Source organism: Aethalodelphis obliquidens, unplaced genomic scaffold (genome assembly GCF_003676395.1).
Source record: "Aethalodelphis obliquidens isolate GAN/ISIS:26980383/991018 unplaced genomic scaffold, ASM367639v1 scaffold103, whole genome shotgun sequence".
Lineage (NCBI taxonomy): Eukaryota > Metazoa > Chordata > Mammalia > Artiodactyla > Delphinidae > Aethalodelphis > Aethalodelphis obliquidens.
In genome coordinates, this window is record NW_020838047.1 from 1,084,913 (window position 1) to 1,111,231 (window position 26,319).

The 26,319-nt window shown below is 53.0% G+C and overlaps 1 protein-coding gene across 3 annotated transcripts in view; it reads left to right on the forward strand.

Moving 5' to 3' along the window:
• SH3RF1 (SH3 domain containing ring finger 1) overlaps positions 1 to 26,319 on the forward strand; it is a 159,577-nt gene that overhangs the window by 122,446 nt on the left and 10,812 nt on the right. For 2 of the 3 annotated variants that reach the window (XM_027096534.1, XM_027096533.1), the window contains 6 exons: positions 406 to 708; positions 5,380 to 5,490; positions 13,013 to 13,155; positions 14,181 to 14,351; positions 16,627 to 16,883; positions 17,663 to 17,967. In XM_027096534.1, coding sequence (XP_026952335.1) covers positions 406 to 708; positions 5,380 to 5,490; positions 13,013 to 13,155; positions 14,181 to 14,351; positions 16,627 to 16,883; positions 17,663 to 17,967 — 1,290 coding nt within the window. The remainder of the gene's footprint in view (positions 1 to 405; positions 709 to 5,379; positions 5,491 to 13,012; positions 13,156 to 14,180; positions 14,352 to 16,626; positions 16,884 to 17,662; positions 17,968 to 26,319) is intronic. The other variant, XM_027096535.1, reaches the window with a different exon arrangement.

The following is a 26,319-nucleotide window of genomic DNA, read 5'->3' on the forward strand; positions in this document are numbered from 1 at the left end:
TTCATGGTGGCGGTCCTGCCCGCAGTCACCGCCGGCAGCAGAGCCCAGCTGTTACCAAGCAGTAGAGGCTGCCCTGAGACCACACACCCTGCTCCCCACTGTTCCCTGCATTTCCTCGGGGGCCGAAATAAATCTTCATTTGTTAACTGGCAACGTTTAACATTAGACATTCTGAAGATTCTTGGGGGAGAAAAATGTTCTTAGTCTTGCTGGTGTTGCATTGGAATTGTTTGTCCTCGGCTTAGCATCTCTCTGTGATGTACGTATCGAGAGAAAAGACATCTCACGTGGGAGGAAAGGTGTACTTGCACCCGCAGACTTTAAAGTGATGATGCTCAGCTTTAGATACGAGGGTGTCGAGAATCCCTGTCATCTGACCTTCTCGTGTCCTCTGCTGGTTTGCAGTTTAACTCGGCGGCCAAGCAGCTGATTGAGTGGGACCAGCCTCCCGCGGGGGGCGTTGGCGCTGCGGAGGGCGCCCCGGCCGCTGCCCCGAGCAGCGCGGCCCCCAGGCAGCCCGAAGCCAAGAAGAACACGAAGAAGCGGCACTCGTTCACCTCCCTGACCACGGCCGGCAGGGCGTCGCAGGCCACCCAGCAGCGCCACTCCGTGGAGATCAGCCCCCCGGTCCTTATCAGCTCCAGCAACCCCACGGCCGCCGCGCGCATCGGCGAGCTGGCCGGGCTCTCGTGCAGCGCCCCCTCCCAGGTACCTGCACTGCCCCGCCCCGGGGCCACCGTGGTGTCAGCCTTCGGGGGACAGCAGCTCTCCCAGGGCAAAGCCCTCTGCATTTGTGGGTGGAAATGGCGGTTGGGGGGGGGGACCAGCCTGGACATCCCCAGGTCGGCTCAGTCACCTCCAAAGGGCAGAGCGGCAATTACAAGATGACTCCAGTCACGCTGAGTGCTTTCCCCACCAGGTCCCCATTCAGCGGGACGGAGCCTTCTCGCCCCCTGAAACCTCATCTCCACCCAAACTGGAGGTCCCGTGGTCACAGTGTGGGGTGTGCAGCTGCCTGCGTCTGTGTCACTCACCGTGGTGTCTAGGCTTCCAGTCAGGGTTACAGGGAGAGGACGGGAAGAAACATTTAGTTTAAACTAGAAATTGGCCTAGCGTTTTTTTGTTTTTTGTTTTTTTTTTGCGGTACGCGGGCCTCTCACTGTTGTGGCCTCTTCCCTTGCGGAGCACAGGCTCCGGACGCGCAGGCCCAGCGGCCATGGCTCACGGGCCCAGCCGCTCCGCGGCATGTGGGATCTTCCCGGACCGGGGCACGAACCCATGTCCCCTGCATCGGCAGAAGGACTCTCAACCACTGCGCCACCAGGGAAGCCCCCTATTTTTTTAACTCGTTAGTCCATCAAGACTTTGCATGGCCTTAAGACATAGCTACATGTTATTCTTGTGTTAACAAAAATACACACGATGATTGGGAATGTTGGTAATTCATCTGGCAAACAGGTCTCGAGTGCCTTCTTACAGATGCTCTGGGCGCCGTGCATGCACCGTGGACCCAGGATGGAGAAGACATAGGCTTCTGTGCGTCAGACCCTAGTTGTGGGCAGACTGAGCCCTGGGCCGGGGGGCCACCCAGGTCACAGGCAGCTACAGTTACCCAGGCAGAGGACAGCTGTGTCCTCTACCACCAGAGGCCAGAGAGCCGGGTCCTGAGCAGCCTGCCGCAGCGGGAGACACTGCTTTCAAGTCTTGTGTTTCATCTTAAAATTCATGCAGGTTTTATATACATGCCACTGTGCTTTGTAAAAACAAACATATACTACACAGGTTGACACATGCCTGTTTTGGACCACGGAATAAAAATGTGCAGCGCAGCGTGTGGCATTCCTTAGCAAGGTTATCGCAATGCCACCTGACCCCGTCCTGCAGGTCCACACGATCTCGTAGTTTCTGAATGGGATTGTGGCTCAGCAGCGTTTTTTTAGGTCGTGTGGCCGTGGCACGTGACCCTGCAGGGGGAGTAGGACACCGACATGCAGACAGAGATACACACATGGACACACACACACACGGAAGAGGGCAGAGGGCTTTGTGTGTTCACTGCTGTTCCCAAGCGTCAGGCAGACAGTAAGCAACATAAACACGTGTTGAGTGAGTGAGTCAGTTGGACAGTGTATAGAGGAGAACCAGGAAGGGGTCAAGCCTGTGGAAATAGACCCGTTCCAGGTCTGAGCAAGGAGTACGAGGGGGGTGACCCCTGGAGGGGTCAAAGCTGCAGGTCCCTCTCTGAGGGAGGCTCTGACAGAGGGGCTGGTGACGAGGGCTCTTCCCTATGGAAAATCGGGTCGCGGGACTGTTTTTCATTTCATGACCTTAGCAGCATTCACAGTGACGTTTTCTTGAAATAAAAGGTGAGCCTCTGCTGGGACTCGGGGCGGCTCAGCAGGGCACAGACTTGGAGGTGTGGACAGCCGTCTGTGGCCGTGGAGAAGGTGGAGGGGAAGGCGGGTCACCCAGCGTCTGTCCGAGAGACCCCGGTGTCGGGCATGGCGCTGGGCGTGGGCACGGGAGGGCGGGGCTGTTTGTGTCTTGGGTGCAGTAACTGGGGAAACGGGCTCCTCTCTGTTTCCATGAAGACGGCCTCCCCGTGTTCTAACAGGTTCTGTTCTCAGTGCTAACATGTTGCCTCAGGGAGAAGTTATTTCTAGAAGAGATGGGAGAGGTTTGCAGCGCTGCCTGGGTTCTCCAGCCTCAGCTGCGGCACGCACGCCCGGCCGCAGGTCCTGGGCCCATCACCGGGCACTACGGGCCACAGTGAAGCAGGCCCAGCCCAGCCCAGCCCAGGACGGACCTGTTGTAGACGTGACGGGCCCTAGGCTGGATGTGTCTCCTGCTTTGGGCCTCGTGTCCTTCCTGCTTTTGCTTCACGCGGTTTGGTTGCTTTGATGAGAACATCCAAAGCACGGGGCCTGCAGCAGTGCACGTTCATCCCCTTGCACCTGAACGAAAGCCACGTGGAGGGGGTCAGGCCACTGTGATGTCGCCTCTGGGTCAGCTCCCCTGTCCGGGCTCGTCCTCGTGTTTCCGGACGGCACTTAGAGATCGCACTGTCACGTCGAAATCCTGCAGGACAGAAGGGAGCAGACAGCTTGCTTGTTACCGTATCGGTGACTCTGGCACCGTCAAATGCGCGAATTGGAAGGTGGTTTGTAGGCTGTGCTGTCAGGCCGGTCCCCAGCACAGGTGTGCACAGATGTCTGTGAAGCACGTGGTGTCACAAGCAGGTAGGCGTCCGTCTGCTCTTCCGGCCGCGCCCTCAGTGTTTGTGCCCTCTGCTAGCTGCAGGAGTGATTCATGATGTTCAGTGCTTTGTAGCATTTTTGTGTTGCCGGCAGCTTCAGGGGAAGCAAGAAGGTCCACCCACTCCTTCCTCTTTGCTTTCCCCGCTCTCCACGTAGCCCTTTCCCGGGGAGGAAGCCAAGCCAGTGTGCAGCCCCACGGGAAGGAGTGAGCACAGTGGAAAGCCAGGCTGCTCAGGGCATTCGTTCTGGAGACCTGCCCCGCTCGGCCTGGTCACTCCTGCCGCTTGCTTCTGCCTTTAGTCATCCTTTGGTGACTCTGTCTCTTCCTTTACCCGCGTGGAACTGGGGCCTGCAGGGTCCTCCACGTCCAGGGCCGTGCGGGCAGAGACCCCAGGCGGCCTGTGGTCTACCCCACGCCCTCACAACGTGACTGTCCAAGTTCACGGGCTCGTTCGAGCTCATCACCCTGCCTCCCAGTCTGGGGCTCTTGGCGAGACGTCAGACACTAGTGAGGACTTCCTCCGCGGCTTGTAGGGTCAGGCCCTGGAAGCTGAGTTTTGGCAAGTTTTTCCCACCCCAAAGGTTCCTAGGTAACAGCGTGCACTTTGAACGGAGCCTCATTTATCTTCGAAGAAAGACTCGTGTTTCCTGTGATGCCAACTTGCATCAGAGTACGTACTTGTCCTCAGAGTACGTACACAAACGGGTTTCTTGAATAGGATAGCTAGAGGCTGCTAGGTTTTATCCTAGGATGAAAAATCCACGTGCGTCTCATTAGAAATTGAATGGAAATAGACTTTGGTTCACAGGAGAGACCGAAACTGAGGTTTGGCGGGGAGCCTTTGTGGAGGTGCCCCTTGGCTCTGCATAGGTTCAGTCAGTGTATGAGCTGCCAGGTACAGGTGTAGCTTTACAAGAATGTGGATTCCACGTAGCTCAGACTTGACCTGTGAAAATCAGCTGTGTGCTAGCATGCTGGTTTTCCTTGCCTGGGAGGAAATGAAAGTCCTTCAGGCCGTCTGGGAACTGATCTCTAAGCCTCTCTTTGTCTTGATAATCTTTTTCCTAATTATTGGGATTGAGGAAACTAGGTTTGGGGTTAAGTTTTTGTTACAAAAAGCCCAGCAGTATTGGTGGAACATTATTTCCTGGGGAGACGAGGTAGCAGCCAGCCACATTCCTTTAATAGTGGAGGAAAGACTTCCCGTTGGTGCAGGAACCCACGCCCGCAGTCTGTAGTCACACCCAGGGTGCAGCGGGAGTGAAATTGGTCAGGTAGCCGAATGCCTGCGATGAAATGACCTGAGTAACTAATCAGTTAATCTTGGGTAGTGTTATGGCTAACACACCCATTCTTTTTTTTTCTTTAAAGACATTTTTTTTTTTTTGATGTGGACCTTCTTTTTTTTTGTCTTTATTGAATTTGTTACAATATTGCTTCTGCTTTTTATGTTCTTTGTTTTTTGGACCCGAGGCTCGTGAGATCCTAGCTCCCTGGCCAGGGATCGAACCTGCACCCCCTGCATTGGAAGGCAAAGTCTTAACCACCGGACCGCTGGGGAAGTCCCGATAAGACACCTTTGAAAACAGCTAGTTTGGCTTGACCCTGTCCCCTGAAAGGTTTTGTTCATAGTTGCCTGCGATCGGCGGTCTGGGCAGCTGCGTTTTAATGACGCATCCCCACGGAAGGGTACAGGTCACGGGAAATGATCCTGAAGGTGGCACGATCCCTTAAGCGTGTCGTGTAGATTTCACGAGTTGGCGGACTGGTGAGCATTCAGGACAACCCACCGGAACAGGATCCTTGGGCAGGTGTTAACGGGCTAGTTGCAGGCCAGGCAGGTCCCGGCAGCACTCGTGTGAGGCAGCGGCTGTCGGGAAGGCCAGCAGCCCTGGATCCTGTGCGTGAAACGTTGTCGTGACCAGTGTTTGTCAAGTGGCTCCCTGGCATCTAACACACATAGGGCCTTTGGGCTGGATAACCTGAAGGGGCCTCTGCCTTCCCCCAGTGACGGGAGCTGTGCGGGTCTTAAATGTTTAGCTGTGACTCGGTGCCCGGGGCTTAGCTGGGCTCATCTGTTGCGCGTGCGTCCTCTTTTATCCACTCTTTTTTCTTTGGCAGGTCCACATAAGTACCACCGGGTTGATTGTGACCCCGCCCCCGAGCAGCCCGGTGACCGCCGGCCCCGCGTGCACGGTCCCGCCAGAGGCCCCCTACCCGGCCGCCCTTTCGGTGAGTGTGCACCACCACCTCCCGCCGGACCCCCGCGCCTGCCGCTTACAGGTGCGCAGCCCTGTGGGCTGGCTGCCGCCCTCCTGACACCACAGCTCACCATGATGCTTGGTGAGGGTGGAGTCTCCATCTCTCATCCTCTCTCTATTCATTTTAGCAAAAAATCACAAAGTCTCAGGCCGATAGCCAGCACTTTATTTTAATGGCAAGGGTCGGTGGCCTGAGGCTACAGGAAGAGCTCCGGGGAGAACTTCTAATTTTCATTAAAGGTCAGCCTGATTTTCTGAAGGCTTAACCTTTGCTTCTTTTGGGTTTCTAGACCAGGCGTATTTATCGAAGGACTGAGGGAGCTGGGATCCTAGAGGCCGTGTGGTTTGCCTCGGGTCACGCGACGGGCGGATTCCTGTCTCCGATTACAGTTCCCCTTTTGGGTTCCTGGTCTTTTGTTGGTCTGTGTGACTGGCCTCCCTGGAGGTTATCAGATGTGTGATTCTCCAGAAAGCCCCGCAGCCTGCAGACAGTCTGAACAAAACCGCTGAGTGCTTTCAGACAGCCTAACGGGGAAATGAACAGCAAGAGTAAGGGCAGTCGAGGGAAGCTGATGCGAAGAAGAACTCTGTGGGGAGAAAACTGAAAAGGAAGAAACAAGAAATTCAACCTCGGGAAGCAGCGGCACAATGGCTTAAATCCATGTTTCCTAAACCTGCAGGGGAACTGCTAGGAACCAGCCTCTCTCGTCCGGGCCGCTGCCTCGCTACACTTTCAGACTGTTTCTTCCAGTGCTGAGTTGAATGAGGATAGAAAAGATCACTAAATCCTTCTCCCCAGTGGACCCCAGCCCTTAGCTTGCTTTACAGAATCTCTCCCAGTTGTGATGCTCTCAGAGGAAACAGTGTGGTCGGTGATGGGGGTCCAGCCCAGCCTCTCCTTTGTGATACGGCAGTGAGGTCACTCAGCCTCTCTGAGCCTCTGGCCCTCGCGTATAACGTGAGAGTCGTGTCTGCTTCGGGGAGGCGGCACTGCCTGGAACTCAGGGAGGTGACCGTGAGAGAGCATCCGCCTCTGCTGAGGGCCACGGCGGGTGCAGCGTGCTCGCTGATTTCCTCGGAGCCCCGGGGTCGGTCTGGCTCATTGCTGGGGTTTTCTCCACTGTCTGTACCGGGAACAGGGAGGCTTCTCCACGCTGGTTTGTTTTCAGGCTGTGGACTTTATATATGTTGCCAATTCTGTGTCTCTCTCCTCAGCTGCTTAGAGACAGGTTTGCCCCTCCCCTCACCCCCCAGCAAGGACCTCACTGCACGTTAGTCAGGTTGTTACCTCCGTCTGGTCCTGTCCCCCTCATTGACCTTTTGCCTCGTTTTCTTACGTTATATTTCTTTTGTCTTGATGCATTTTAGGAATAACTGAAAGCCGACTTTGAAATAAGGTGGGATGTATAGTACCTAGCTTGATGTAGACTTTGGAAAGCTTTTCATAGAGTTAAGCATGTTCCTGAATTTAAATGGACGTTAATAAGTTCCAGTTAGAGTTAAAGTTTTTTGTTAATATTTCTGGAACAGTGACAGCTTCCTTGATAGTACAGCTGTTTGGGGTGGGAGAAGTTGCATTGATTCCTTTAGGGAGAGGGTGAAAGTCAGGTAATTTTTATGAAAAGGTGGTTCCCCTGAGGTTCTCTTGGCCCTGGGTGTTTTGAGCAGAGCTGAGTTGCCCAATCTTCGTGCCCTCTCATCTCCAGAGAAGACCCTTTCCTCCCTTCCCTCCCTCCCTCTCTTCTCCTTCCCACCCCAGGACATTCACAACCTGTTGGAATTTCCATCTCCAGATGACTACTTCACGTGGAAAAATTCTGATTTCATTTCTTAAGGGAAAAGAGACTGACTTTTCTATCTTAGAAAAATTAATTAGTGGAAAAGACGAAGCGCTGTCTGAGTTTCAGCCCTTGTGGGCCAACAATTTTACGATACAGTAAATTACCAGTTGATTTTAGCTGGGCGCACTCTAGGGCGTATAGATGCGACAGGTCACGAGAGAGCATGAACACACAGAAACTAATTTACATTCAGCCATTTTATCCCAGGATTATACAAGAGAGCCTGCATGTCCAGCAAGAGGACGGTTTATTAATGCTGTGTCTATGCCAATTCCATTTAATGGAAAACTAATTATAAGCAGATCTGTTGCCTGTCACCCCGGGAGATGTCTAGATCTCAGAGTCCCTGGTCGGCTGGCAGGAATGCTTTGGATTTAGTATGTCAGGTTTAAGTGGAAAAATCTCGGTAACATGTACCCTCTGTGTCTTCCATCAACCTGGCAAGTATCCTGTTTAAAATGTGAAACCTTTCCCAAGACTTTGAGTGCGATCACAGCAAGCGTAGGCGGCATGGTGGGAAGGAAACCAGGCTTTTCCTGGTGTGCATTTTATTTTATTTATTTATTTATTTTTATTTTTTATTTTTTTTTGCGGTACGCGGGGCCTCTCACAGCTGTGGCCTCTCCCGTTGCAGAGCACAGGCTCCGGACGCGCAGACTCAGCAGCCGTGGCTCACAGGCCCAGCCGCTCCGCGGCATGTGGGATCTTCCCGGACCGGGGCACAAACCCGTGTCCCCTGCATCGGCAGGCGGACTCTCAACCACTGCGCCACCAGGGAAGCCCCCTATTTATTTATTTTAATTATTTATTTATTTGTTTTGGCTGCACCGGGTCTTCGTTGTGGCATGCATGCAGGATCTAGTTCCCCGACTAGGTATCAAACCCGGGCCCCCTGCATCGGGAGCGTGGAGTCTTACCCACTGGACCACCAGGGAAGTCTACCGGTGTGGATTTTTGGTGATAAGCACCTCTGCTGGACTAGGACGTGAACATTATTTCCAGCACCTTTTTCATAAGTTGAGACTTTTTAATCTTTTATTCAGAGTGGAATTATGAGCATATTGTCCTGTACCTCTCACAAGTAACAGTTAAAATGTTAACTATCTAATAATAGAAGCAAAACTGGTATTACATCTATCGCATTCAGACATCAGACTGTTCATGGCACGGAGGGTTTTTTCCCAGCTAATCCTGTGAGGGGAGGTGGATGAAGAGCTTGCTCTCGTGTCCTGTGCACAGTGTGAACTTGTGAAACAAGTGATGGCTGATCCCTGACCCTCTGGACCAGCTGAGAGGTGTTTAGCTACAAGATGTCACAAGGTAGCCAGGTCAGAAAAGGCCAGATACAGTCCATGGCCAAGTTGAAATCAGATTGCACCCAACAGTGTGTAACCATAACTAAAACAAGTGTGTGCGTGTGTGTGTGTATGTGTGCGTGTGTGTGTGCGTGTGCGTGTGTGTGTGTGTGTGTGTGTGTGTGTGTGTACACTTAAAGAAACAGAATTAAATGATGTCATGTTCTTAGGATAGCCAAGACGTACTGAGTCCATTGTCGCCCGTGGTGGGAGGGTCTGGAGGGTCAGGGCAGGATTCTGCACGTAGGGACGGGACCGCCCAGCTTGGCAGCGTGAGAAGCATAAGTTAAGCGTTTGGAATCGGCAGCAGTTCTGACGACCAGAATGGGGACAGGATATGGACAGAACCTCCATAGCGACCACAGAGAAGGACCCTGGCGTCGCAGGAACCAAGGCCCTTGATCCATGTCAGAGTGCCCTGAGGGCGGCAGGCGCACGGGACGCTTTCTCGTTCGCGAAGCCCTCGCTGAGGGTCTGTTACCTCCCGTGGACAGAGCTGGGTGATGGGGACACGAGGACAGTGAGACGGTGTCTGACTCTGCAGCCTCCATCCTGAGCCTCCGCTGTGCCCGGGGCGCCGCCAGGGCCGCTTCCCTGACCTGCTGCTGCATTTCTGCAAAGTCAGTGAACGGTGTGGGTGTGTCTCCTCACATGTCAAAGGCAATTGGTGAGAGAAAGTCCATTCCCAGAGAGGTTTTCTTAATCTACCAAATTCTTAATTACATCTCCCCTTCCGACATCATCTTCCAAGCATCTGTCTCTGGCATTTTTAAATATACTCTAATTTTTTTTCTTTTCTTCATAGCTGTGCCCACGAGTGACTGACTGAGTTCCTGGGAGTGTCCAGATGAGATGAAAAACTCACTTTTCCACCTTCTTAATCTTATTGAATTCTGACACCTGAGTGTTTCTTTTGAATCACTGGTTATAAGTGCTTCCATTTTTCTGTTTCCTACTCATTGTAACACTCAGGTATCTGCACGCGTGTGGCCGTGTGCAGGCGGTGATGCTGTGGGAGTTGGTGGCACTGCTGCCCCGAGAAGGGATGACCAGCCGCCCCTCCTGCTGTCCCCTCGGTGGCCAAGCACCTGCGTGAGTTCACGACACAGGAAGACCCTGGAGAGAGGTTGAAAGTGGGTTCATTGGAATCGGATGTTCAGGAAGAAAGGATGACGGGATTGGGGGATATTAAATGGTCTTTGCTCAGAGGACCAGAAATGCCCAAAGTCTATGCCACCGGCCACTTTTCTACCCTGGAGAAGAGGGAGGGGCACACGTGAGGGCAGACACACGTGAAGGACGGTCGGAAAGAACATGGACCTTTTACCGTCAGAACCCCAGGCTCCATCCAGGCAAAGCGCTTTCCTGGTCAGCGGCCTGCAGCCCTCGCCCAGGGTGAGGACCTCGTGGAGCTCGGCCCCCAGGCACCTCAGGGCTGGGTGCAGGGAGGGGAGAGAGGAGGGGGCCACAGTCCGGCCTTGAACTCTCACTGTCCACTAGCGGATGTGGCCCGTCGGCCTGGAACCGGTCACTCATACAGGACACTTCTTTCTTGGAGGGAGCCCGAGGGCGGCCCTCAAAGGCTGAGCCGGGGCTAGCTAGGATCTACGTTTCTGACCCCAAACCCTAGGCGTCCTCCGCGGTGTAAAGCTATCTCTTCCGAGAGATCAGTGGGTCGGGGACAGAACCTGGGCAGGGCAGACGTGACCATTTCCCACCACAGACCCTGCCCCCCGAGCTCTGGTTTTAAGCAAAGTATTATTCAGAGACTGTCGTTCTGGCCTCAGACCATCGCCCCGTGGAGAGGCTAGGAGAGGGTCTGGATCTGCAGAAGCACAAGCAGAGGCCCGCCTCAGCGACAGCGCGGCCAACGTCTGGTCCCCCGCGTTGGACCCCGGAGGCCCGGCCCCGCTCCCCTGGCCCTCAGCTCCTCCCCGCGGCTCAGCACGGGCGCGCTTCCCAGCCCCGCTGCTTTAGATCAGTGTCTGGTGACGGCAGTGACAAGCGTGGTGTTGGCTTCTGAACGCTGTCGTGACCAGAGGTGTCCTGCACTCCCAGCAGCCCGCAGGTGCCTTTGCTGCGGCAGGAGGGTGTGTCCTGGCCCCCAGCGCCCAGCCGTGCGGTGACGGGAGGACGCGGTCGCTCCCGCACGTCCACGTCCCCAGATTCTCTCGGCGTGGGGTCTTCACCAAGTGGCCCACGGGACCTCCTGGCCGGCCCAGTCCTGGACACGCTGGGGCCCTGGCATCTGACCGGCCCCAGGGGGCAGCCACGCTGGGGAGCCTGAGTGTAATCGCTAGTCTTTCTGTGCGCTTATCCCCCCACGAACGCGCACACACATGTGCACATTTCTCCGAAGATACGCAGCCCAGCGATGGGGAGAAGTCTGCCCAGTTTGACCAGCACCACCCGTGAGAGAGAGAGCTGCGTTCTGCCGCAGCACCACCTTTGGGATCTTCGAGACCCTCCTCTCTCGTACCAGATCTCAGACGCCTCCTGACTCGCTCTTTGTAAAAGTCACCTACACCAAACATTCCCTCACTGCATTCTTTAACTGTAAGAGGTGATGTGTTCTTACATTTGTCACCACCAGCGTGGCCTGTGTTTTTATCAGGTCCCTAGATTGTCTCTCCTTTTTTTTTTTCCGTCTCTTTCCGCATGGGGCCAGTTTAGTACAGCCTCTGTGTCACTGACGTGAAGATGCAGCAGACAGTTTTCCTCTCTTCCGTTTGTCAGTGGAATTCTACTCAGAGAGCCGAGTGGGCCCTTGGCTCTGCTCTGAGTGATTCCAGGGGTGGGTGGCCTGGGCTCCTTTCGTCCCCTGTGTCACCTGCCCCCCATGGCTCCGCGGCTCTGAGGTGAGGCCTGGGGAGACTGGAGGAGACAACTTGGGGGTGATTTCACGCCCTCCGGCTGCTGTTCTGTTCAGTGTCCTTGCCCAGGACCCACCTGGGTCACGTGCGCTGAGTCTTCTACCAGGATTATCTCGATTTGTCTCTGAGACGGCATTGAGTGCTGGCCTTTCCTGGTTAAAGGTGGTAAAGGCTGCAGGCCCGTGTGTGCCTCCCCGGAGCTGCCCCCGGGGCGCAGGGCGGCCTGCTCTGTGAGTGTCGCCACGACCCCGCCCGCCCTGGGACTGCAATGCGCCGTTTATCCTGCACTGGGTGTCCTGCCGCGGCTGCAGGGTGGAAAAAGCCTTCTCCGAGGTCGAAAAATTAAATATAATGTGTGAAACGGGTGCAGCGTGTGTCTGGAAATTTGATATCCTCTTCTACTCAGTTGATTTTGTTTCTGGAACTGTGTACATTAATAGGCAGGTGAAGGACACGTTGATGAGATTCAATTTTTTTCCCAAAAAAATAGAAACAAATTGCTGTTCCCTATGTTTAGAAACCGTGGGTTTTTTTCTTCTTTTAAGCTGATGTGGAGACGCCACGCACACCTCCCAAGGGGCAGCCTTCAGCCTCCTTATTTCTCCTTTGATTCGGTGTTTACGTGGAACGGTTCAAAGATTTGGGGAGGGCAGGCGAGGTAGGGGTTTGGGCAGGTCTTTGTGTGCCTGTTTTCCCAGGAGTTTCGGTACCCAGACCCTAAAGAATTATCCGGGGTGTATAGATCAGAAGGTAACAATTGCTCCATTGATTCTGAAAAGGCACGGAGTCCTGTAGGCAGAGCCCATAAAGGAACCAGCAGCTGCTCACGGTGTACTTGTTAAAGATTACCAGCCTCGATAGTCCTCAATTTCAAAAGCTGGCAGAGCTAAGCAGAGAATAAACAAAAGTAAAAGCAATGGCCCAGTGATCGTGGCTTGTTATTGTGTGTGGCTTTGGGAAACCAGGCATCAAAGGAGATTTTCTCTTGCGGGGACGGTTTGCCATACAGTGCAGCTAAATTGTTTTCCGCGGTGTTTTAAGTTTCGGGTTGCAGAAACAATCACAAATTAATCCCTAGCAAGCAGGGTGACATTATAGCCGCCCCCTTGAAAGGCATTTGGATCCTGGTCCTGGTGTGCAGCCATCCATCTTGAAATTACACGCAGTTGTGTCATTTTTTTCTTTCCCTTCTCCCAGGTGTGATGGCTTACCTGTTTGGGGAAGGGGTCGCTGTGGCTCTGAGATCTTAAAGGGTAACAAAGAGGACTCTTCTCCAAGGAGGCTTTTGCACGGGGCAGCTGCTTCTGCTCTGCGTGGATTCCACCGATGTCTTTTTTCATGGGTTTCTGATTCCTCTTCCCTCCTCTTTGCTGTGAAAGATGTGCATTAATCATTTGTTTCTTCTTTTTTGTCTCTCTCTCCAGACTATGAATCCTCCTCTCCCCCCGCCCCCGCTCCAGGAGGCCACCCCCATGGGCGCTGTTGCTGCTCCCGGGATGGGCTCCAGACCCGTGGCCGGACCCGCTGACCAGACCACACACTCACGGCCGCAGACGCGCCCCAGCGTGTAAGTGCGGCGTCCCTTCTGGCCACGGACGGAGCCCGAGCAGAGATGCGGGGAACGGCTCTCTGGGGGGCGCTGGTGCCAGGGTGGTGTCGTATGCTTGGTCGTGCGTGTCGTTCGTTAGGAAACAGAAACTAAGTGGGTCTGAGGATGGGCCGCCAGGCAGCCGGCCTGCTGAGTGCGGGTCTTCCCGGCCTTCCTCTGCCGCTCCTGCCAGGGCTTTGTCCCCACCTTCATCCCCTGTGTAAGGATGCTCGGGAACCGGGAGGGGCTGGGCAGAGGCCAGACCTAGCAGAGTGTGCGCGTGAAAAGCTGCAGGTCCCCTACAGTGAAAAGTCTGGACATTATCCCGTCCAGGGGCTCCCCGTGGCCGAATGCAGCTCGCATTGGCAGCTTTTCCCCTGTGTGGACCGACCCAGGAGGCGCTGGGAGCCTGGTTCACGTGGCCCGCCGATCCGCGGGCTCCATGTGTTGGGGCACAGTCCCGCGCACGGAGGAGCTGTCGGGGGCTCTCTGCGATCTGCACTCGCCTTGCCTTTGACTCTTGCAAATTCCACGTCTTCCCTGGCTGAGCGCACGGACGCGGGTGCGGCCGGCCTTTGGGTTCAGCCATGTGCCGAGCTTCCCAGCGGGATTTCGGACCGTATGTTCCTGCCGGGGCTGCTTCCCAAGTCTGACCAGGGCCATCTGAAGGGCTCAGTTTTCCCAGTGGGCACCTGACGCCCCACAGCAGGCTTGCACCCTGGGAAGCTGCAGTAATTCCTTCGCACCCACGAGTACCGTTTGGAGGGACCGTTGCCTTCACACCGGGAGGACCAGGTGTGCAGTTCTGAGTCAGGAGGCTTCTGTCTTTTCTATGTAGGTGGCAGTTCAGTGGACAGTGACCAAGGCTGCCCACAGCTTAAAGGATTGTATTTTCTGTTTACTTTTGTATGAAACATCCAAGGCTTTGTGCCAAAGAAGTGTTTGGAGCATCTTGTGGTCTGTCTGTTACTCAGCTTGAAATCAACTGTGTTTTCCTCTTCTAGGTATGTTGCCATTTATCCCTACACCCCCCGGAAAGAGGATGAGCTGGAGCTGAGGAAGGGGGAGATGTTTCTCGTGTTTGAGCGCTGCCAGGACGGCTGGTTCAAGGGCACGTCCATGCACACCAGCAAGATAGGGGTCTTCCCTGGCAATTATGTGGCCCCCGTCACGAGGTAGGGCTCTGAGTTCTAAACAGAGCAGCTTGGTCCCTTCCCATGGTCTTCAGCCTGTCCAAGATTCCTCCTCCCACTACAGTTGCTTGTTACACAGCCGGCATTTTAAAGATCTCGATCTGTATTTGCCGAAATCCCTTCTAATTCTCCAAATTTTAGCTCACTCTTCGCATGGATGTATGTGAAATTGTACGTTTCTACCAATAAACGTACTGGGTTTTAAATTATTTGCTTTAAGTTACATGTGAGAAGACTCAGCGACACCATTTTCAATATTTTTCTGCCAGAAAATTAAAAAGGTAGCATTTAGTATAAATAAAAGCGGTATTATTAATACTCCAGTGTTTACGTGATGCTTACGAGATGCCAGACACGCAGATTTCTAAACGCGTTACACGCGTTAATGCCACGTCCTTAAACAGCTCCCTGATGATGTATGTGCTGTCGCGATCCCCACTCAGCCGTCGAGCCCGTAGGGGTGGAGAGGTTAAGCAGCTCGTCTGAGGTCACCTGGTGAAGAGGTGCTGAAAGCCAGCCAGCCGTTCCAGTAGCTTGGCGGTCACCTCTGAATTCTCACAATTATTTTCTGTAACACAGAAACAGAATTCCTTCAATATGACATAGCTCCTTCACCCTTCTCAAATGAGGGCAGTTTGGCTCCCCAGGGCAATTTGGCAATGTCTGGACACATTTTTGATTGTCACGATGCGGGGTGGGAGTGCTACTGGTCTCCAGCGCACAGAGACCAGGGACACACGGGACACCTGCAGGGCACGGCACAGCCTGCGCAGAAAGGAGCTCTCTGGCCCCAAGTGTCACCAAGGTTGAGAAACCGTGTTTGAGGACAGTAGAAAGCAAGACCTTTAGATGTATAGATATATAGTCTTCACTTTATTTAAAGGTAGTCCCCTTTCTGGGCACTGAGGAAAATAGCTCTGGAACGAATGCAATGACCTATAACGGCATCATCATTGAGGAAGCCCCAGTTTGGGGCCACCTGGCTCTTCATAAATGGGCCAGCTTCACTGTGTTAAATCATTTCTCAAAGTCCCTGATTTTAAGTAAATAGTTGAATGAACTGACATGTTGTCAGCTGTTGGCCTTGATTCAGAGGCTGGCCAGCAGCCTAATCAGATGACAATCATTCTCTTTGCAGAAGGGGACAGCATGTTAGCTTTCATTTGACTTGCAGATTTTTCATCACTATAAACCTTCTTCTCGGTATATGTTAAAATCTACGCTCACATCCAGAAGATGGCAGCTAGGCCTTCCCTGGTGGGAAGAAAACAAACAAGAAGCCACAACAACTGAGGGAGAGAAACCAAAGCAACAACAAAAAATCAAGCTAGCGAAGGAAGACATTTTCATAAGATTCAAATACAAATTATCCAAAAGGCTCTGGAGAGATGCTTACTGACGGTAAATTCTCTGTTCCTCCTCATGGTAAATAAGGAGGTTGAAGTTAATGGAGTATCCTGCTTGGTAGAAAGTTACTATAGAATTGTTGTTTAAGTGAATTTAGAATATTAAAAAAATACGTCACGTAAAACTACACTGAACCTAATTTAGTTAAATTCAACCAGTAAATATTTGTTGATAGCTGGCTGTACCCCTATAACGGTGCATGTACAAGAGGAATGGAAAAGAACCATTGCACGTGGCCCTGCTTTCAGGGAACTTTTACTGAGTCAGGAGTATTTAATAAGGAATTTACTAAAAAAATAACACACCGTACTTTGTAATCAAGGGTCACAGAAGGAAGAAATCCACCTGAAACAGTAGAATCCCGAGGTCTTAGGCCTGAGCCTTCGGCCAGGCTGCTGGGAATGACAGGATTGAAACATGAATGAGATTAAGGTAGTTCGAAGGAAGCCAGAGGGGACGTTGCAAAGTGTGTGCACACACGCACGTGTACACGGGGCAGTTAGGGAGGAGGGCAGGGCACGTGGACACAGCCGTGACAACATAGACCCTGTCGTCTAACAGAGCGGCTTCTCCAGGGCCTGGAAGCTGGTGGGGATGTTTAGCTTCAGGTGGGAGCTGACACCAGGAACTGTATGTCCTTGAGCAGAGTGACGTGTGATTTTCTCCGACGCAGTTTCCAGACCGTCCTCTGCCTCAGGGCCGTCGTTCTTTGAATCTGCTCTTCTTACCCTTGGGCAGATAGTTCCATTCACTTCCTAACGTGTTCTGTTTGTAAGCTCTGCGTCGTTTTTCTGGTCGTTACTTGTTCTGTCTCCTGTCTTGCTGATGGACTGGGCTTCTGTCTCGGCAGGGCAGCGACCAGCGCCTCCCAGGGTAAAGTCCCCGTGTCGACCGCTGGCCAGACAAGTCGAGGTGGGGGACCGGCCAGCACTTCCCCCGCAGGAGCGCCTGCCCAGAAGCCCCCGGGGAACGGCATGGCCGGCGGTCCCGGGGTCCCCACCGCCGTGGTGTCAGCAGCTCACATCCAGACGAGTCCCCAGGCCAAGGTCCTGCTGCACATGTCCGGACAGATGACCGTCAACCAGGCGCGCAGCGCTGTGAGGACAGGTAGGGGGGCCGGGCCGGTGGCACCAGGAAGGGGGCCCCGACCAACATCAGACCTTTTACAACGGATGCTGAGAAGGACAGACGGAGCTTTAAAATCAATGAAGAGCGTTAGGAGACAGACAGGCAGGCACAGTCTAGTCACAGCCACTTGACTCCGCCTGCGTGGTGCGTGAATTCAAGCCTGATCTACAGGTGGAGAGTCTGAAGGAAATTAGGTGGACCCTAGCGATGTCCATAGTACTTGAAAATGTGACTTTTGTGCTCAAGATCAGGTGACCCCGACTCCCACTGCTGCAGCGGCGTGGCGCCCTGAGGATCGCCGTGCCGAGTGTCTGGTGTGAGCTTCATCACAGCTCTGCTTCAGACCCAGCTGGACCTTAAATAGCTGTCTTCTTTCTACAGCACTGAAAACCTCCCAAGAGTCTTAGGTAACAGTGGTGGAGAACACTGTTCAGTTCTGTCAGAATAACCGAAGGAAGGAAAATGGTTACTGAGAAAAGGGAGAACAATGATAATAAAAACGCTCTGGGGCCAGCCTGACCTGACCCTGTAGGGGTGTCGCTGGGTCCCTGGGTGGAGTGGGCTCGCAGGCACTCGGCAGACGGGGGGGCTGATCCCGGGATCTGGAAGGGTGGTGTCCAGGGGCCCCGCCAAGACCAAGTAAGCGCTCCTAAACCACTGTGGTTTCTTAACCATTGTGACAGGCGCGCTGGTCTGGCGCGGGGTCGGTGAGCGGCACGCAGCCAAGTCACACTCTGCTCTTCTCTCCCGTTCTCCAGTCTCGGCACACAGCCAGGAGCGCCCCACGGCGGCCGTGACGCCCATCCAGGTTCAGAGCGCCGCGGGGCTGCCCCATCACCCCCTGGCCTCGCCCCAGCCCCCCGGCCCGATGGGTCCCCCTGCCCACGTGGCTGCTGGCAGCCTGGGCCGGGTCGGCGCCCCGCTGGCCTGCGCTGCGGCCCCGCCGAGCCTCCCCGCCGCCTCCCTGGAGACTGAGCCTGGCGGTCGCCCGGTGACCGTGCTCCCCGGGCCGCCCACCTCTCCCGACAGCAGCTCAGCGGCCAAGCCAGACAAGGACAGCAAGGTGACCACCCCAAGGGCCTGCCAGGCGACCGGGGCCCGGCTCTCTGCAGTTAGACCCTGGTGTGGGAAGCTGGGGTCTGCGTCTGGGGGCTTCCACCCCACCCCCTCGCTGACCTTAACTCCTCCTGTTTAGTGAGCTTTGCTTCTGGTTAACAGTCCTGCAGAAATGCACTTAATATACTAAGGGCTAGAAACGGTTGATCAGAAGTGTTACTTGTGGCTTTATTGTTCCTACACTGTGTTTGATTATAATCTGTGTGGATAGGTTTTCTCTTGACTTGAAATACAGGGAGGAAATTATTTTCTAATTTGATAGACCTTTTTAAAACCTCTCCTTTGGGCCTGAATTTGAAAGGAGATGTAAGTGGGAAGCTGTGTTTGAAAGACTAACTTCTGGTTGCGTTTGGAGACAAGGGAAATGCCTGGTGATTAAACGTGCACAGAAAGAGCAGAGTGACAGCAGATTCTGCGCAATTGTATTGTAATCACGACTTTCCCCCCAGCGTTCGTGCCTCTTCCCCAGAGCTGGCCTGCAGCTCTAGGGTCATCACCAGGTTCCGTGGTCATGTATGTCGCTCTGTTTAAATGGTTAAGGAAGCCCGTAAGCAGGGGTTGGCAAGGAAATAAACTTTACAGGCTACTAAAAAGTTAATATTTAATTGTTGAGTTAACATGAGTGTTTTTGCAAAAGATTGGTATCTGTTCATTGTTTATAATTAACTACGTTAAACTTGTACTCAAGCTGACATGGTCAACTTTGTCAGTATCTTCGGAAGAATTATTTTACAGTTTAGATCTGAAGGTTCCGGGACGGTGTGTCAGGGCCATTGTCACAGGGGAGGACAGACTCTTCAGCCGCAGGCCTCCCAGGGAAGCATTCACGGAATCTCTGAGGTTGAAGTGCGCCTGTGCTAGACAGAATAATGGCTCCCCCAAGGATGTCCATTTCCTGATCCCTGAAGTCTGAGAATACGTTTCCTTACATTGCAAAGGGGATCTTCCGGAGGGGATTCAATTAAAGGTTGAAAGGTGTTTGAATTATCCGGGTGGGCCCAGTATAATCACAAGGATCTTCATATAAGGGAGGGAAGAGGATCAGGGCCCGAGGAGATGTGAGGTCGGAACCAGGGAGCAGAGTGACCTGAGGAGGGGACCGCAAGCCAGGAAATGCAAGCAGCTCCTGGAACCGGGAAGCGGCGAGGAAACGCTCTCCCCCGGTGCCTCCAGGAGGACCCAGCCCTGCTGACACCGGGTTTTTGCTGTGAAGTTTGGGGTGACTGGTTACAGCAGCAACTGATAAGGCCCTTACGTTTATCCTGCTGAGTCCCCATCCTTGACAAGTGGCCACTGGCCCCTGCTTGGACCCCTGTGGCCCCTGTGCCCTGGCTCCCCAGCGTCCTTGCTGTCTTCAGGCACCTCCGACTCGGAGAAAGTCGCTTCAGCACACACCTGTCTTCTGTGACTTCAGACCCTAGCTCTGTGTTTTGAGGGGCTACGTAGAAAATGATGATCTCAGTTCCTTGGTGGTCCAGTGGTTAGGATTCCACACTCTCAATGCCAAGGGCCTGTGTTCAATCTCTGGTCCGGGAACGAAGATTCCACAAGCTATGCAGCAGGGAAAAAAAAAAAAAAAAGAAAGAAAGAAAATTGATGGTCTCCTTTCTACATGACCCCGGGAGGTAGTTCAGGGTTATCTACTTTTTTGAAAGGCTACGCTCTACGTTTTTTTTTTTTTTTTCCTATTCCTCATGTCACAGATTTCAGATGTCCCTTTCTAAGTCTGCCACCTCCTTTAATGTTCCCAGCTCACTAAAGAGACTGTCCCAGTCACTGTAAACTCAGTGATCCCATGATTCGCACGAGTGTCACGCTGCCCCCATCGCTCCATCCTATTGCCCAGGACGTCCAGGGGGAGCTTGACGGATGCCAGATGAGATCTGAGCGTCTCTCATTCCTCCATCCAGACTGTTCCCCGGCTGCCCCATCATCTCTGCTGTAACTGACTATAGCCAGCATCTCCTGGAAGAGACTCTTCCTCCGTCTCACTTCCTCTCCTAAGTCAGCCTTTCATCGAATACACTGTTCTAGGATTTTCCAGATGGTCTGCAAGGCGTTTTGTTGTGTTCTTTATGAAAATGAGGACTAGATGTGCCCTTCTTTGGCCTGTTGAGTTGACCCTGATCCCAGGTTCACCAGGATCTGTCAGATTTTTTTCTTTTTTTGCGGTACGCAGGCCTCTCACTGCCGTGGCCTCTCCCGCTGCGGAGCAGAGGCTCCGGACGCGCAGGCTCAGCGGCCACGGCTCACGGGCCCAGCCGCTCCGCAGCATGTGGGATCCTCCCGGACCGGGGCACGAACCCGTGTCCCCTGCATCGGCAGGTGGACTCTCAACCATTGCGCCACCAGGGCAGCCCGATCTGTCAGATTATTGGTTGCATTTCCTCTGTCCGCTGGGGTGGGTTCAGCCTGTGGGGAGGAGTGGTTTGATCTCTAAATCCCAGTCTCCTCCCCCGTTTCCCTTCTGTCATGGGGCTTTGTTCTTCCTTTCCCGTTGGAAGGTGGCCCTTCCCTTTCTTCCTGTGTCTGAGGACCTCCATCCACCCCAAACGGCGGCTCCGCGTCTCTCTTGTTCTTCCTTTCTCGAGCATAACTTGGGGCAGCACTCCCTACACACACACACTTTGTTTTTGGTCGTTAGCATTTTTGCCAGTTTAATTTAAGCTCATTCTGGTCTTCAGCTTCTTGAATTGCCACGGCCGTGATAGGTTCTTCTTAGGGCCCTTCTCCCGATCCTTCTGTGGAGTCCTTTCGGCCGCTTCCTGGGGCATCACATCAGTGCCTTCAGGTGGCTCTGCATTTTTGTCCGCTGAGGTAGTTCACATTTGTGTCCTTAGAACCTCATTCTGGAAAGCCCTCCCACTGCTCTTGAAGCATCTTTCCTTTTGAGTTTCCGGTCATGCATACATTTTCTGGGAACTTTTAAAATCAGTTCTTTTACACTTCGGAGTTCAAGCCTGACCACGGGCAGTCTGTCTCGTGGGCATGCACTTCGGAGTCCTCACCCGCTGGACATCTCTGCCCCTGGGCTCTGCCTTTCCCCCAGGTGATCAGAGTTAGACCCTACGTTGCAGTTAGCTCGGCTTCCTGTGAGATTAAATTATCGGCAAGTCATGGACTTCCCTGGTGGTCCAGTGGTTAAGAATCCGCCTTCCAGTGCAGGCGATGTGGGTTCGATCCCTGGTCGGGGAACTAAGATCCCCCATGCCGCGGGCCAGCTAAGCCCAAGCGCCGCAACTACCGAGAGAGCCCGTGCGCCACGATGAAGAGCCCGCCCACCACAACAGAAGATCCCGAGTGCTGCAACTAAGACCCGATGCGGCCAAATACATAAATAAATAAATAAGAAAAAAAATTATCAGCAGGTCAAGGGAAGAGTGTATCCGAGATTCTAAGTGTATCAGAGATTCTAGTTTTAGTTGGGACTTGCAGCCACTATCTAGGTTTTTGACAATTCCCTCATTATTTCTGTCTCCCTTGTCATTCTGTGATGGGCATTCCCCATATACATAAACTGTCCCCCAGGTGAGGGCCCAGCCATCGTGCCCTTCTCTCTGCACACGGGGGCCCTTTGGGGGGCTGCCAGGCTGCCCCACATGGCGGGTCACTCCCACGTGTGCTCAGAGCTGTTCCTCTCGAACAGTATTTTGTCTGGAAGTCCTTGCTCACCAACTCTCAGAAACGTGTTTTTGCCCCGACGTGAAATCTCTAGCTAACTCTGTCGGTAACTGTGTTGTGTGGTTTGATAAAGAGGTGTTGGAAGCTCTGTCATAGGTTTCCAAACATCATCTCAGTTTTTTCTTGTTTGAAACTCTGGGCGTGTCTACCACTGTTTTTCTTCTTTCTGTAAGACCTCTGATAGCTTTTACGGTGTCAGTTTAACCGCTCCTCTGGACGTTTTTCTAACTTCATGCTCCATTTAAAGGCTTCATTATTTGATCAGCTCGTCTCCGGGCAAATGTATTTCTCAGTCCTTATGAGATACTCACGTATATGTATATACATTCTTTATTGTTTTCTAATTATAAACTTCTTTAACTTCTGCATATTTATTTAGAAGTTAGAGAAGATCCAGACATCTAAAACCTAAATGTGATCCAGGGTTTCAAAGACCACCACTGATATGGTGGCGTATACATGCTTTTTTCCCCTAGATGCCAAAATATAGCAGATATTATTTTGGTCTATTGAGGTTTCATCTAGAAATAAAATATTTTTCATGAGCACCAATTATGTAATCGGCTGTTCTTATAAACTCTGAGTTCTGTTGAAACATAACTGAGGCATTTAAAAAATGTAACAGTTTGATTTGAGCAAGATTCTGTTCAAATCAGGCAGTGCCACAGTGGGAGTGGTCAGGAGACACCAGCCAGGAGCTGAGGGCCAGGCTTTTATAGAGGAGATGCCGAAACAGAGCAGGGAAATTACGTGATTGGCTACAGGTTAAGTGTCCCCTTATTTGGGGAGGGTTAGTCCTCTGTGACTGGTTGTCCTGGGTGTGGATTTCTCAACCCTGAGGCGTCTGCAGGCGGAGGCCTGGTTTGCTTAGAGCTTGTCTAATGGTCTCTAATTAAAGCCTGATGGTTTAATTAACTCAACTGTCCTAATCGCACAACAGGAGAGAAGAACCCATCTCTGACGCCCTCCTCTTCGGCCCACCTCCCTAGTCCCTCAGGCGCTGGGAGCATCGTCCCCATATTGTCCTTTGTTCCCAAGCCCCCCAGCCGAGTGGTGCTGGGCCCCAGGCTCCTGGCACACCTTCCTGGAAGGTGGCTTTCCTACCCGTCCACTTTAGTGCCCCAGATCCCTAACGACTGTCCCCTTCTTTGTCACTGTGCTGGCTGATGCTTGAGGACCCTTGCTGTTATTCTTGGGTTTCTTTTTTTTTTTTTTTTCCTTTTTTAAAATTTTATGTTTTGCCCTCTGGATCTTAGTTCTCCAACCAGGGATCAAACCCACGGCCCCTGCATTGGAAGCGCGGAGTCTCAACCACTGGCCCACCAGGGAAGGCCCATTCTTGGGTTTCTTGACTGGAGCATCCATCTAGGGTTTGAGTGCCCGTTTCCTTCTCTGCTGAACGTTCATCCTGAAGTCCCTTCTCGTGGCTTCCTTTGCCCCGCGATCTTCCTTCCTCCCAGCTCATGTTTCGCTGTCAGAAACAAGGGAGTCTGTGGCTTGGCTGTTTCGTTGAAACAGTTTCATCTGAAACTGTTTCGTTGTCTTAAGGAGAAGAAGTTCCTCCCGAGCCGGGTCTGGAAGGTCCAGACCCGTCCGCAGAGCTCGGCCCCCTGGCCTCTGTGGCCTGCAGCCCTGGCGGACGGTCCCCAGAGCAGAGGTGCTTCCAGAGATGTGGCCGCACTGAGCTCAGAGCAGAGGGTGGGCTCGGATGAAAGCCCACGTCAACCTCTTGACAGTGATGACCATTGATGAGCCTTAGGCGATGAGGACAGTACTGATTCCTGTTCCATCAGGTTGGTGTCAGGAACAAACATGGAGACTTGTGGAAGCACTGAGCAAGGTTCTTGAGCCCATTGGTGTTTAACCACATCTGGAATCTCACGTGGCCTTTCCCTCTCTCCATGCACGATGCCTCTTGAGCCGCGCGTCCACTGGGGCCAGCACCCCGTCGTCCTCCCCCGGCCCTGCTGTGTTTCCTGTGAGCACCTGTGTGCCCGCAGGGCTGCGTCTCTGCCGGATGGTGTGAGCTTCTTGCTGCAGATTCACTGCTGTGATCCCAGAGCCCAGGGCACTGAGGCATCGTATTCGATGCTCAGTAAATACTCGCTTAAGAAACGAGTGATTATCATCAGACGATGGTGTGAATTAGGTGTCGGAGGTGGCTTTCCTGTGAACAGCACCTCTTATCGTTGGGAGCCTGACGACGTAGATTTTTGATACCAAAGGCCCAGAAGCCTCCCTCTTGCAACGTTCCCTGTGCATCTCAGGGCACAGCAGACCAGAGAAGAAGACAGGCTCGGGTGTGGGTAATGGTGGGTAGTTCAAGTGCGATTCATTTCTGCTTGGGAAGGAGCTCTGACGTGGCGTTTCCATAGTGTCCCCAGCCTCTGCTGTGTGACTAATACAGACTTACTGACTTTATGTTCAGACATTATGTTTATATGTGAAACTCTTTCTGGCTATCTGGTGATGATTTCCTGACCCAAATAGCTTTTTGTTTTCATATGAGATGTGATTTTAAATGATGAAATCTTCTGAAGAGGAATTATGACAGCAAAAACATTATACATCTAGGAATAGTTTCTTGGAAAAACCCACAGGAGAAGAATTATTAAGATTTATGTTAAAAGATATGCCCTTTTCCGTGCATGCCAACATGACATTTTAAAAATTGCTTTGCTGAAGTGTATCTGTTATTAATTCATCCGTAGTTTTCATTTCTGCTGTTGTGTTTTGAGAAACAAAGGTGCCCTTAATGATACATGTCTGAGTTTGCAAAATTCTCTCAAGGGGCTCAGTGTTCTGCTAACATGGAAACACTGGAATATGGTATTCACAGCCTGGCTACTGGACCCTCCATGCCAGTGCCCCATCCCTGCCCACATCCCCCCATCCCAATCCTCGCATCCCCACCCCCACCCCATCCCCACTCCCACCCCATCCCCAGCCCCAGCCCCACCCCACCCCATCTCCTCCCCCCCATCCCCTCCCCACCCCCACCCCATCTGCACCCCCCACCCCACCCCCATCCTCACCCCCACCTCCATCCCCACCCCACCCCCCCCCCCCCCCCCCCATCCGCACCCCATCCCCCAGCCCATCCCCACATATCCCCTGGAAGTCACTGGAGCTGCACTTCATGTGTGTGACCCTTTAGAGGAACAGAGTCATCTTTCTTCTTAATCACTTTCGAGGCTGTTCCCCGAGAGGCATCCAGTTATCTGTTTTCCTGCCATGAGGACTGAGCTTTTAGGAAGAGTCTTTAGCCGTGGTTTCCTGAGATTGAGTTTATCACCGGACTGTGTTCTCAGTAGACCTGTGGGGCCCCGGGGCTCTCGTGTGCCTCCTGATGTCCCAGCGGGAACCGCTGAGGACCTGCAAGGCTGGACGTTCTTCCCAGCTCACGTATCAGCCCCAAGACCCCAGGCTCCCTCAGAGGAGGGGCAGATGTGCCAGCAGGTGGGTACTTCCCCCTCACAGGCTGCCGTGTAGATGGAATCACCACTGCCCTGTGGAGTGCAGACTGTCCTCTTCTCCTTCCTCAGCCCTGGGTCCGGCCAGCTTGCTTCCCATCCCCCGTCCTCTGCCAGCTCATCTGTGTCCTGCTCTCGGCACTGGCGCCGTAGGACATGCAGGCTCGGGTACCTGGCCAAGGAATGTGGGACCGTTCACTGCAGTGCACACATGGCCCTACGGAAGGTGAAGGGGTGAAGCAGAAGCCAGAGAGGTGTGGCTGAGGCCCGGCCTGACTAAAGACGCAAGAGAACCTTCCTCAGGAGGGAGGGGAAGGGTTGGGGGGCTGATGCGCCAGCTCTGCAGCCTGAGCCCCCGACAAACAGAAATGGTCCAGCACAGCCTGCCCCTCCCCTCTTCGTTCCTGCCCCGGGAGTTACAGGTGCTGTGGGTAGTTATAGCTAAATGGGGTCTGGGGGTGCAGACCCCCTGGGACACTTGTTCATCTGATACATGATTACTTTTGTTTCTTCCTCTTTCTGCCAGCCTGCCTCTAATGAAACTGTGTTATTATGCCTCCCCCTAAGGGACTTCTACTGAGTCTGAACTAACTCAGTGTTCAGGAAAAATTCCTCAGTGTTCTGTCTCATAATTCTGCTTCCCTGTTAGTGGACCTTAATAATCCCAGCTTGCCTGGAGAGTGTTCTAAAGAATCATTTCTCTGAAGTGTTTTATTCTCAGGCCATGTTTTGAGTCAGAGGACCTGATGGTGTAGTTGACATCGTAGTAAAACAGTTTAAAGTGATGATGGTTAACCTGTGCCTGGGCATCAGAAGAACACGGACACTTGGGGTCTGGGCACGGAGGAGAGCCAGCCCTCTCTCTGGTTTCCTAGCAGAGCAAAGCTGTCGAGCCACGAGGCGGCTTCTGTGAGACGGTTAGGAAAAGTTCTTACTTGTATGGTTGCTTGCAAAAAAGAGACATAACAATGGCTTTTATTATACTGAAGCGCCTTTTTCTAATTTTGTGGAGTTTGTTTTTGGCTTTTTGATCAAGGAAGTACTTGCGTAACAGAAATGGTTTGACTTCTGTTACTATTGGTTTGTTTAATTTCATCAAGCTGGTGACAAGTGAACACTTTGATCAAAACGTCACCCATCCCCTC